Below are 12,440 nucleotides of genomic sequence, written 5' to 3' on the forward strand. Positions count from 1 at the left end.
CTTCTGCGTTCTGTCAGACCGTCCTTGGGCCCATAAGATGCAGCAGACCAGGCTCCCTCAGCTGATCCAACGCCAGATCTCCCAGCCAGACACCTGTGACACACCTCCCCGCACTCCACACGGCGACACTAAAAACACAGTCAAGGTTAGGCGAAGCCGCTGCCAGACCGCCCTCAGTGTTATCGGAGCTGGTCTGTATGGGCTAGCAGTTAGCTTAGCCTGCCCCGCTTCCATGTCCTGTCAGACCACCCTTGGTGTTACCTCTTCGGGCACAGCTCCAGGCAGGGCCGTGGTCCCTGGGCTCAAAGGATGCAGCAGACCAAGCTCCCCAGCCATCAAACGAAGACAAATTTAGACATACACGTGGACGGTACTGGGTGAGGCCGCCGCAAACGTGAATTCGCGCCGCCATCTTCCCGTACCAGAAGCATGGCTGTGAATGGTTTGTGATTTGATTTCAGTGCAGTTATTTTTCTAAATAAGGCAATAGTCTGGTGAAGGTAAACACCTTCACCTTTAGACAACATGAGTTTTTTTTTTTTTTTAAACCTTTTATCTTCCAGTTTAGATGCATTGGAGCCCTGTCAGTAAAAAGATCAGTAATGTCGAATACTTCTGCAACATTCCTTCAAGCTGCCCTCAAGTTTTCATCCAGTATTAAAAATGAAAAACGGCATTGTTCTTGCAGTGTCGGTCAAAATATTTAGCATAACAACATTTTTTAGGTCTCCCCAAAAAGTCCTTATTCACGTCTCTCATGCTTCTCTTGTAAACAATAATGTCACAAACACCAGATGTAATTAAGGAATTAAGAAGGTTATTGAAATATCTGGTGGCACAGTGGTTAGCGCAGTCGCCTCACAGCAAGAAGGCTCTGGGTTCGAGCTCCGGGGTAGTCCTCTGTGTGGAGTTTACATGTTCTCCCCATGTCTGCATGGGTTTCCTCCGGGTCCTCCGGTTTCCTCCCACAGTCCAGAGACATGTAGGTCAGTTGAATAGGCCATACTAAATTGTCCCTAGCTATGAATGTGTGTGATGGCCTGGCAGCCTGTCCTGGGTGTCTCCACGCCTGCCGCCTAATGACTGCTGGGATAGGTTCCAGCATCTCTGCGACCCTCAGAGCAGGATAAGTGGTTCGGATAATGGAATCGTAGCCTCTGTTTGTGTAATCCCAGTGATGGACTGGACCTTTTCCAGCATGTCCTTTCTTCTACCTCGGTGTCTGCTTGGTCCATCTCCAGCGACGCTCAGTGGGATTAAATGTGTTTTGGGAAAGAATAAACAAACATTCTCTCGTTTTTTGCTCTCTTTCAGGATTGCCAAGGGCTACCAGAACTCGCCGGACCTGCGCCTGACGTGGCTCCAGAACATGGCCGGTAAACACTCGGAGCGAGGGAACCACGCTGAGGCAGCTCACTGCCTGGTCCACAGCGCCGCCCTGGTGGCGGAGTACCTCAACATGCTGGAGGACTGCCGCTACCTGCCTATCGGCTGTGTCACCTTCCAGGTCAGTGGGCTGGCATCGGTTCATCGATTGGCTAAATCATTTCACTTTTGGTTGACATAACTGGGGTGGATGTGTTGTATAGCAAAACCCTGGATTCAAACCCCTGTGGCAACATGCACCTCCCTCATAGTGCCTTTTGAGTAAGACACGTCAGCTCCAGAATCCACAGCTGATCCTCACCTCAGATGCCTATGAATAGGGAGCAATGCAAAAAGAGAATATCCTCGAATCCCTTTGTTGCCTCCGGCTTGGTCGGGTGTCCCTACAGACACAATTGGCCGTGTCTGCGGGTGGGAAGCCGGATGTGAGTATGTGTCTTTGTCACTGCACTAGCGCGTCCTCTGGTTGGTCAGGGTGCCTGTTTGGGGGGAATAGCGTGATCCTCCCACACGCTACGCCCCCCTCCCCCAGTGAAACTCCTCACTGCCAGGTGAAAGAAGCGGCTGGCGACTCCACATGTATCGCAGGAGACATGCGGTAGTCTGCAGCCCTCCCCGGATCGGCAGAGGGGGTGGAGCAGCAACCGCGACAGCTCAGAAGAGCAAGGTGGTTTGCCTGATACAACTGGGGAGAAAAACGGGGGGGGGGGGGATAATCCCTATCAGTAAAGTTTCAGTAAAGCTGCTGCTCATGATGATGTGGGTATTTTTGACTGCAGAATATTTCCTCCAACGTGCTGGAGGAGTCAGCCGTGTCCGATGACGTCCTGTCCCCAGAGGAGGAGGGCATCTGTGCAGGGAAATACTTCAGCGAGTCCGGCCTGGTTGGTCTGCTGGAGCAAGCAGCTGCTTCTTTTAACATGGTACGGCTTTGTGTTCTCAGTCTGTGTGTTAAAGCTACAATCTTGACATGCATACAGATGTCCTTTTTAAAAATTTCTGTCACCAGTACAGTTCGCTGTTCCTTTGAATGGTTGGTGTCTGATAAGATCTTGCCAGCTAGAATAGTCGGGTGCATAGCGTTTTCCATCTCTATCATGGCAGCCGAATGAGGAAGATAAGGCAGGTAGTCTTGAGTTTGAAGAAGTGACGTTGTTGTGTCTAACCAGCAGATATGAAACGAAATGGCGTTTCCCCCAGCAGCACAACACAAAGACAAAAACACATCCAAAAATTACAAGAACACACATACCCAAACTAACACATTTATCCAAACTAAACAAAAAAAAATCACTGTCCAAGGGAACAAACGCCAGCCAGGATGACTGTCGGAACCACCGGTCTGCATGAGTTAGCAGTTAGCTTAGCCCGCCCCTCTTCCTGTCAGACCACCCTCGGCATTTCCTACTCGGGCGCAGCTCCAGGCAGCGGCCGTGGTCCCCGGGCCCACCGGATGAAGCAGACCAAGCTCTCCCAGCTATCAAATCAAGACAAAACTTAGACATTGCTTGGACGGTACTGAGTGAGGCCGCTGCAAACGCGAATTCACGCAGCCGTCTTCCCCCATATGACAGAACAAGCTGGTAGCAGACCTTTACCAACAGATAGTACAACATCAGTAATTAAAACTCAGGTTCAGCCAGGTTGTATGCTCTTCTCTGACACAACAGCACTGCTGACTCTCATTCATTCTGAATGGATTGCTGGGATCAAATACAATTAAAAAGAAAAGGTAAATGGATTGCATTTATGTAGCACTTTTCTAGCTACAACATCCACTCAGAGTGCTTTACAATCAACGAATGCCTCACTCACATACACACACTCCAAACCAAACGTGGTGAATGCAAGGTGCCAGCTTGCTCATCGGGAGCAGTTACGGGCTCGAGGACACCTTGACATTTTTTTTGCATGGTGGAGCCGAGGATCAAAACAGCAACCTCAATAGAATCACTAGTCAGACTTTCTCAAAAGGGGGGCCACGGCCCACTAGGGGTCTTAGAGAGCAACCGGGGGGGTCAGGAGATGATGGGAAAATATTGAAATGCAAAAACATGTAATTCCCCTAGAAATATGGACTTTTCTGGGTGTCCGGATAGTGTGGCGGTCTATTCGGTTGCCTACCAACACGGGGATCGCCGGTTCGAATCCCCGTGTTACCTCTGGCTTGGTCTGGCGTCTCTACAGACACAATTGGCCGTGTCTGCGGGTGGGAAGCCAGATGTGGGTATGTGTCCTGGCTGCTGCACTAGCACCTCCTCTGGTCAATTGGGGCGCCTGTTCGGGGGGGGGGGGACTGGTGGAAATAGCGTGATCCTCCCACGTGCTACGTCCCCCTGGCGAAACTCCTCACTGTCAAGTGAAAAGAAGTGGCTGGTGACTCCACATGTATCGGAGGAGGCATGTGGTAGTCTGCAGCCCTCCTCGGATTGGCAGAGGGGGTGGAGCAGCGACCGGGACGGCTCAGAAGAGTGAGGTAATTGGGCAAGTACAATTGGGAGAAAAGGGGGGCAGGATGGAAACGGCAATCTTCAGGATTGTAGGTTTAGCAGAAGAAGAAGTTAAGACAATGCAGCAGTGGTACTCGTCCAAACTATGTTTTTCATTTACCCATCTCGGTTCGTCTCCCCCAGGCTGCCATGTACGAGGCTATAAATGAAGTGTACAAGATTCTGCTGCCCATCCATGAGGCCAACAGAGACTTCAAAAAGCTGGCCACCGTCCACGGCAAGCTGCAAGATGCCTTCAACAAAGTCTACAACCAGGTGCGCTCCCGATTTCATTCCGGCAACCAGAGAAACTGGACTCGGCTATTTTGTGTCGATGATGAGCAAAAGTCAGTTGGTTTTTTCATCTCACGTGTGTCTGTTCTCTTTTGTTCTTCTTGTTTTCAGAGCTCAGGATGGGAGGTGAGAGATTAACTTGTTTGATCCGACTGATTATGCTTCTGTGATGTTTAAACTACTGTATTTTAATTTACAATAACAAAATTGTTTTCTCTCTCTCTCGGTTTGTTCATTTCCTGTCCTGTGGGAATGATGTTTTATCGGTGAGTGAATTGCTTTAAAACTCATCTCCACACTTATCCAGAGAACATGTCTTTCCTTCACACTTTGACATATTGGAGTAAAATGAACGATGCCAGGATGTCGTTCTCCTGTGTCACTCCGTAGCTCCACTTAACTGTGCATGTAAAGGCACTGTTACCGCTCCATTAGGCCATGTACCAAACAAACGACAAAGTTAGCAAGCGGGTCCATGTGGAGCGGTGAAAACATGGACAACTTTACAGCTTTACTTTAGGATATTCAACTCCTTTAGCTGCCACAACATAACGTTCGCCTCCTCGTTTGTCCAGAAATGCGTGGTTCTCGCTCATGGCTGTATTACAATAGAGGATGCCGGATGTAAAAATGGCGCCTATTCATTCCTATGAGAATTGCTCGCCTGGCACATACGGCGAAAAAGTTTCTGGCTTCCGGGTACATGGGGCCCACTGAATATGCGCAGTAGAGTTACTCCCATCATGCCTCTGGGCTGTGACAACAAGCGATGCTAGCGGACTTCATGGATGCATAATAAGACTAAGAAGGGACTTACTTGGGACTTGAAACCACAAACTCAAAATATCTTGACGTGTGAAAGAGAAGCTCGGCTTTGTGTCATTTATTCACCTGAACAGCGTTTGTTTAACCTAGCAAAGATCCTCGTTCCCGAGACACATGACCGCGCGTAGAGTGCTCGTACCCAGGGCTTTTTTGGGGCTTTTGAAAGTTAAAAAAAAAAGAAGATTAAAACCTTATGGATTAAAAATATACAATACAAAGAGTAAATTGACCATGACTGTAGCTGCAGGTGTCCAGTCAACAGTTTTACAGGCGTTTCTTTTACAATGGTGGTCTATGGGGAAAATGCTTTTTGGGCCGCGGAGGATTTTTCGCTGCACTAGAAAAAAATGGGCTACAAAGCTGAGTGGCGGCGCCATATGTTGATACTAAGCTGTTCAACTTCCGGGTGAAAGACCGCCGCGGGAACTATGGATCATGCGCAGAACGCCTAGGCCAGTCCGGGGCCAGTTGAAGCGTGTACATGCCGGAGTAAATCCATCCCCAACCGCGTCATCTAGGGGTATTAGTCCCACTTCCAGAAATTAGATTTTGTACGACTAACGCGTTCACATGTATTTTAAAAGTACAGTAAGTCGGACTAACACAATAAAGCCACTTTTTCTAACATCATGTAAACGAGCTGACTGGTTTCAGCTGGTACCGAATCTTGTATTATGCCCGTTAAACAAAAGAGCAAAGCGTCCCAATCTGTTTTCCCAAGCGTCTGTCATTCATCTCTGTGAGGTTAGGAAGTTGTAGAAGGTACCCGCCCAGCATGAAATTTCCAGTAATAAGGGGATATTTTGGGCACAGGACTCACAGCAGTACAATAAAATAAAGATCATTATGTTGTAAAATCTCAAATATGATTTCCCTCAATTAGTGTCGGGTTCGTTTCTGACAGAGGAACTCCAGCCTTCACATTTCAGTTGCATCACAAACTGGACTGTCTCGAGGCAGTAAAACAACACATGCTCCTTCGTAAAAAGATTATTATTCCTCCTGGAAAGCCAGCTAAGCCTTTAAAAGCCATCTGTTTTTTCTGTTTTCTGCCCCCCACCCTGCAATCCACTCGACCTTTCAACTCCGGTCTAGTGATCAGAGAATGTTTGGTACCTACTTCCGGGTGGGCTTCTACGGCTGTCGCTTCGGGGATCTGGATGAGCAGGAGTTCGTCTACAAGGAGCCGTCGATCACCAAGCTCGCGGAGATCTCCCACAGACTGGAGGCACGTGGCGGCCGTGATGTCATTCATTAAGCGTCCAGCAACGCGTTACTGAAAACTGACGACTTGTTTCTCTTCGTTTTTCACACAGGAGTTTTATTCAAAGCGGTTTGGGGATGACGTGGTTGAAATCATCAAAGACTCCAACCCGGTGGACAAGAGCAAGCTCGACCCCAACAAGGTCATAGAGATTCATCAGACATCAGACATGTGCATCAGGGGCGTCCGGGTGGCGTGACGGTCTATTCCGTTGCCTACCAACACGGGGCTCGCCGGTTCGAATCCCCGTGTTACCTCCAGCTTGGTCGGGCGTCCCTACAGACACAATTAGCCGTGTCTGCGGGTGGGAAGCCGGATGTGGGTATGTGTCCTGGCTGCTGCACTAACGCCTCCTCTGGTCAGTCGGGGCGCTTGTTCAGGGGGGAGGGGGAACTGGGGGGGAATAGCGTGATCCTCGCATGCGCTACGTCCCCCTGGTGAAACTCCTCACTGTCAGGTGAAAAGAAGCGGCTGGCGACTCCACATGTATGGGAGGAGGCATGTGGTAGTCTGCAGCCCTCCCCGGATCGCCAGAGGGGGTGGAGCAGCAACCGGGACGGCTCAGAAGAGTGGGGTAATTGGCCAAGTACAATTGGGGAGAAAAAGGGGCAAACCCCCCCACCTAAAAAAGATGTGCGTCAGTCGCCGTCACCATATTTACGTGTCTCTATGGTTTTTTCAGGCCTACCTGCAGATCACCTACGTCGAGCCCTTTTTCGACACCTACGAGCTGAAAGAGAGAATCACCTACTTTGACAAGAACTACAACCTGCGCACCTTCATGTACTGCACGCCCTTCACGCTGGACGGCCGAGCCCACGGCGACCTGCACGAGCAGTACAAACGCAAGACCATCCTCACCACCTCTCACGCCTTCCCTTACATCAAGACCCGCATCAACGTCATCCACAAAGAGGAGGTAGGTGTCTGTGTTTCCTTAAAATTGCATAGCGGGACTTTGTCATGGTAAGTTAATAACAGTTAAACGGTGTTAGCGTTAAGAGTAGATTTCCCAAAGTAGCTAATGGAGCGAATTCAGGGGGCAGCCGGGACGCGAACCCAGGTCTCCCGCACCACGGGCGACTGTGTCAACCAGTCAGCTAAAGGGTCTGACCCGATAGCCAAGGGCTAGCGAGTCTACTCCTCCGTGGTTGTTACACCGCCCCCCTCCTTCGGGAAGCACCTCCCCGCGCTTCAGCATAGCAGCTCCCTCACGCCTCTGGGCGCACACTCTTCCGATGGCCTCACGGTCTCACCATCCCACTTCTGACACCAATGTAGGGAATTCAGGGGGCAGCTGGGAACTGACACAGCCGGGACACGAACCTGGGTGGCCTGCACCACGGACGACTGCGTTAACCAGTCGGCTAAAGAGTCCAACCCGTTAGCCAACCGGCGAGCGAGTCTACTCATTCATGTTCGTTACACTACCCCCTCCTTCAGGATGGGGGGGGGGTAATGTAATAAACTGTATAACGTAAGACTTCTTTGCGCTCCCTATCTAATTGGGTCGATACAGTGGTGCCAAAGTGTAGGAGTGCACAGGAAATTACATGTTTTATGTAACATAAAGAACCGTTGTGAACAAATGCTCAGGCACAACTCGACAGCCGCTGGAAAAGCAAAGTCCAACTCTGCTGCTTCATCTACCATGACAAAAAAAAAAAATCTGAAGGAAGAATTAGAGGATGACTGGTGGCATGCCACAACAAGAGTTTTTCTGGGGTCAACATTTGATGGTTAATTAAAAGTTAAGTTGCAGAAGTAAAAGAAATCTGGAGCTGACTGACTCTTCCAGAGAGGTGGTGTGTACCAATCCTGCTCACTTCACGTCTACGTTAGCACACATGACATTAGGTATAATGTAGCGTAGCGAACAGGAAGCAGGTCCATCTACTGCCTATTCCTGAAGCTCAGAAACTCGCCCGATAGTGCTTTAACGCTCGGGCCTCATTAGTACTTGGCATCCTGTGTCTCTTCTATCCAGATTGAACCCAGACACAGCTCGTAGACAACAGTTTACTGACAAAACCTCCTCCTGATTACCCGTCTGGGGTAAACGGCTACACTGATGCATGTTTCCTAAGAGAAAATATTAAGATTATACCGAGTCACCCCGCCGCAGTGATGTGTCTCAAATCCAGGTTTTGTTCAAGTAATCTGATTACAATTAATCCCGAGTCCATCTGAGGCACATTTAAACCTGGATATTTATATGAATTTTAGCATCAGATTGTCATCTGATCACCCAAGATGCATCGTCTTTTTTTATATTTTCCCCCCTTTTCTCCCAATTGTATCCGGCCAATTACCCCACTCTTCCGAGCTGTCCCGATCTCTCCTTCACCCCCTCTGCCGATCCGGGGAGGGCTGCAGACTACCACATGCCTCCTCCGATACATGTGGAGTCGCCATTCCCCCAGTTCCCCCTCCCCCCCGAACAGGCCCCCCGACCGACCAGAGGAGGCGTTAGTGAAGCGACCAGGATACATACCCACATCCGGCTTCCCACCTGCAGACACGGCCAATTGTGTCTGTAGGGACGCCTGACCAAGCTGGAGGTAGTACGGGGATTCGAACCGGCGATCCCCGTGTTGGTAGGCAATGGAATAGACCGCCATGCTACCCGGACGCCCCCAAGATGCATTTTAACACCAACTACTCATGTGGCACATAGATACAACCCTTTGTCCAAGTGTACACCTGACATTTGTGTTGACTGTCCAGATCATTTTAGTCCCCATGGAGGTGGCCATTGAAGACATGCAGAAGAAGACTCAGGAGCTGGGTTACGCCACCCACCAAGACCCTGCAGACTCCAAGATGCTGCAGATGGTGCTGCAGGGGTGTGTGGGCACGACTGTAAACCAGGTACCCTCGTCCTATACTAACGGCTGGTGTGTTTTTTTGACGCCATCTAGGCACTGAGATATATATACAGTGTGTGTGTGTGGAGGGAGTTGTCAGACCGCTAACGGTTTGTGTTTCTCTCAGGGGCCCCTGGAGGTGGCACAGGTCTTCCTCTCTGACATTCCTGATGACCCGAAGCTGTTCCGCCACCACAACAAACTGCGCCTGTGCTTTAAAGACTTCACTAAGAGGTGATAAACGACACGGGCCGAACTGTGCCAGACAACACAAACAACCACGCAGGCCGGTAACAAAACCCCCAACAAATCCTGACTTCCCCGCGTCTGCTCCGCTCTCGTCACACAGGTGTGAAGACGCCCTGAGGAAAAACAAAGCCCTGATCGGGCCGGATCAGAAGGAGTACCACCGCGAGCTGGAGAGGAACTACAACAAGCTGAAAGAAGCCCTGGGTCCCCTCATCAACCGCAAGATCCCCCAGCTGTACAGACCGCTGCCGGCTCACGCTATGCAAACACAAAGGTAACCCGAGACAGCAGGCGCACACACACTGACAGAACCTACACACACAGACGCACAAAATGAGGTCATTCTGCTCCACGTAACACGGCTAGCCAACGCTGAAGCACAACGGTCGCACAATACAGCGCTACCGGCAGCAACCAGACCCCCGTACAAAGTACAATGAAGATCAGAAGCTGCCACACGCTGCAGGATCACACGGCCGTCTGAGACGAGGGAATAGAAAAGTCGTGGTGCGGAAAGGCCGAGTCAAAACGAGAAGTCAGCAACCCGTTTGTTAGTTGGAGTCACATATTAACAGCATTTTTACATGATCATCTTTACTTAGATACTTTTGTAAAGTGATCCATCTTTTTACAGAGTAATTATAGAACACAAAAACGGAGCATGGGGTGTTTTCCCCTTTCAGATAAAAGGAAGAACGTTACCTGCCTGACTGCATTGTGCCAACTGTACAGTTTGGTGGAGGAGGGATAATGGTATGGGGTTGTTTTTCAGGGCTTGGGCTCGGCCCCTTAGTTCCAGTGAAGGGAAGTCTTAATGCTTCAGCTTACCAAGACATTTTGGACAATTCTAGGCTTCCAACCTTGTGGGAACAGTTTGGGCAGGGCCCTTTTCTGTTGCAGCATGACTGTGCCCCATTGCACAAAGCAAGGTCCATTAAGACATGGTTGGGTGAGTTTGGTGTGGAAGAACTTGACTGGCCCACACAGAGTCCTGGCCTCAATCCCATCAAACACCTTTGGGATGGACTAGAACAGAGATCAGTGCCTGACCTCACAAATGCTCTTCTGGATGAATGGGCAAAAATTCCTACAGACACACTCCAAAATCTTGTGGAAAGCCTTCCCAGAAGAGTGGGAGCTGTTATAGCTGCAAGGGGGAGGGGCAACTCCATATGAATGCCTATGGATTTAGAATGGGATGTCATAAAAGCTCCTGTAGGTGTAATGGCCAGGTGTCCCAATACGTTTGTCCATATAGTGAATCTACTAAGACTCTTCCAGCCAAACACTCTCCATGAGGTAGAGCATGTTGTCCTCCACTGAGATTTGCAATATTTTTTCCAAACTTCCTGTGGAATGGAACTGTTAGCTTCTCCCTTTCCCATTTTTGTTTAATGTAGGTGGTACTTGCTGTCTTAATCTCCTGAAGTCTGCCGCATAGCCTAGAGATTATTTTAAGCCCTGAATCCATCCTATAGGCACCAACAGAAACCTTCAGTAAATTATTTTCAAATGCCTTTTGACTCTCTAACATAAAGCTGTTACTCGTTGTACTTGCCCTTGTTTGAAGTGAGAGTGTATTTCTGTGTCCAGCTGGCGTAGCGGTCTATTCCATTGCCTACCAACAGGGGGATCGCCTGTCTGGGGGGGGGGACTGGGGGGGGGGGTAGTGTGATACTTCTCACTGTCAGGTGAAAAGAAGCGGCTGGCGACTCCACATGTATGGGAGGAGGCATGTGGTAGTCTGCAGCCCTCCCCAGATCGGCAGAGGGGGTGGAGCAGCGACAGGAAGAGTGGGGTAATTGGCCGGGTACAATTGGGGAGCAAAAAGGGGGAACAGTTCTGACACTACGCTGACCTTTTGTGGGGCTCAGCTGATGTCATGGGAAGACGCAGTAACTAAACACTGTGTTGCTGACAGGGTTGATCCCCCATTTAGAGGTTCAGTTGAATGTCGTTCTTCTTTCACTCCCTTTTAAAGAAGTCAGACAAATGAAAACGTAAATCACCGACTACATCCACTGCCCTGCTGCTGTGTTGTACACACTGCATTCTTCAGCACGGCAGAAGTACAAAAGGCCACATAAAAACCACGTCTTCGTTCTGACTTTTCTTCCCGCAGGAACTCCTTCAGCAGGTCCAGCCTCCGCCGAGTGGACTGCTGAACCTCGGAGGACCGGAACACCATGGAGAATTAGTCCAAACTGGAAATTAAACTCATTTAATCCCTATCACACACACACACCCTCTCCCCATCCACACCACATCTGCCCCCCCCCCCCAACTCATTACCTCCTGCACCATCTCACCCTGTAATCCCCCCACTGCTTCCCTCGCTCCTACCGGAAAGAAAAGAGCCCTGTGCCGTTGATGCTTCCTGCTTTATCTGCAGTGTAAACAGTCATTTGCAGAAACAGGGTTCTGGTCTCTGGAGCTTTCTAAACCAAACTCTGCAGCGATGACCCGGCGAAGGCACCACACACGTCGTGGTCCGCTCCCCGACGTCCGACACGACCCGGGCCAGATTGCCTGCCTCCGCCGGGCCGCACGGGGGCCGTTTGGGTCCTGCCGAACATTTGTTTTTATCTGTTTCGTGTTGTTTTTCTCTGCTCGTCTGCTGCTGGGTTTCTGATGTTTGCTCTTAAAGGCCGTAGTCGCACAATCGATGTGAGTCTGTCCGACCCATTACGCAGCTTTAGTCCTTCGTCCGCACATTATTTTTTAACATTTTTGCTTTTTAGATTTTTTTCTACGGGACCAGCGGTAGTTACTGCCAAAGTCACAAAAATATCCCAGGGAGCTTTTCTGGTAGCGGCACACCAAATAACTGACATTCCTGCTCACATTCGTCCGCCCGTCTCCCATTAGAAGAATTCATTACAGCATTTCCAGATAAGAGATCAGGCCAGTTAGGAGGAGAAAAGCAGAAGGGAGGGGGCGTTATATAAATGTGTCTCTTTCTTTTTTTGGCTCCCCCCCCCCCTCCCTTTTCTCCCAGCTGTACTTGGCCAAACACGCCACTTTTTTTGAGCCGTCCCGTTCGCTGCTTCACCCCGGGCCAATCTG

At 49.9% G+C, this 12,440-nt stretch overlaps 1 protein-coding gene across 5 annotated transcripts in view; it reads left to right on the forward strand.

The window, feature by feature from the left end:
• The window catches only part of LOC130119651 (dedicator of cytokinesis protein 7-like), a 66,562-nt gene extending 54,122 nt beyond the window's left edge, over positions 1 to 12,440 (forward strand). For all 5 annotated transcript variants that reach the window (XM_056288227.1, XM_056288218.1, XM_056288220.1 and 2 more), the window contains 11 exons: positions 1,315 to 1,507; positions 2,166 to 2,309; positions 4,020 to 4,151; positions 4,281 to 4,295; positions 6,097 to 6,222; positions 6,311 to 6,400; positions 6,941 to 7,177; positions 8,986 to 9,129; positions 9,253 to 9,359; positions 9,475 to 9,648; positions 11,497 to 12,440. In XM_056288227.1, coding sequence (XP_056144202.1) covers positions 1,315 to 1,507; positions 2,166 to 2,309; positions 4,020 to 4,151; positions 4,281 to 4,295; positions 6,097 to 6,222; positions 6,311 to 6,400; positions 6,941 to 7,177; positions 8,986 to 9,129; positions 9,253 to 9,359; positions 9,475 to 9,648; positions 11,497 to 11,539 — 1,405 coding nt within the window. In that variant the 3' untranslated portion in view covers positions 11,540 to 12,440. The remainder of the gene's footprint in view (positions 1 to 1,314; positions 1,508 to 2,165; positions 2,310 to 4,019; positions 4,152 to 4,280; positions 4,296 to 6,096; positions 6,223 to 6,310; positions 6,401 to 6,940; positions 7,178 to 8,985; positions 9,130 to 9,252; positions 9,360 to 9,474; positions 9,649 to 11,496) is intronic.

Source organism: Lampris incognitus, chromosome 10, assembly GCF_029633865.1.
Source record: "Lampris incognitus isolate fLamInc1 chromosome 10, fLamInc1.hap2, whole genome shotgun sequence".
Taxonomy (NCBI): Eukaryota; Metazoa; Chordata; class Actinopteri; order Lampriformes; family Lampridae; genus Lampris; species Lampris incognitus.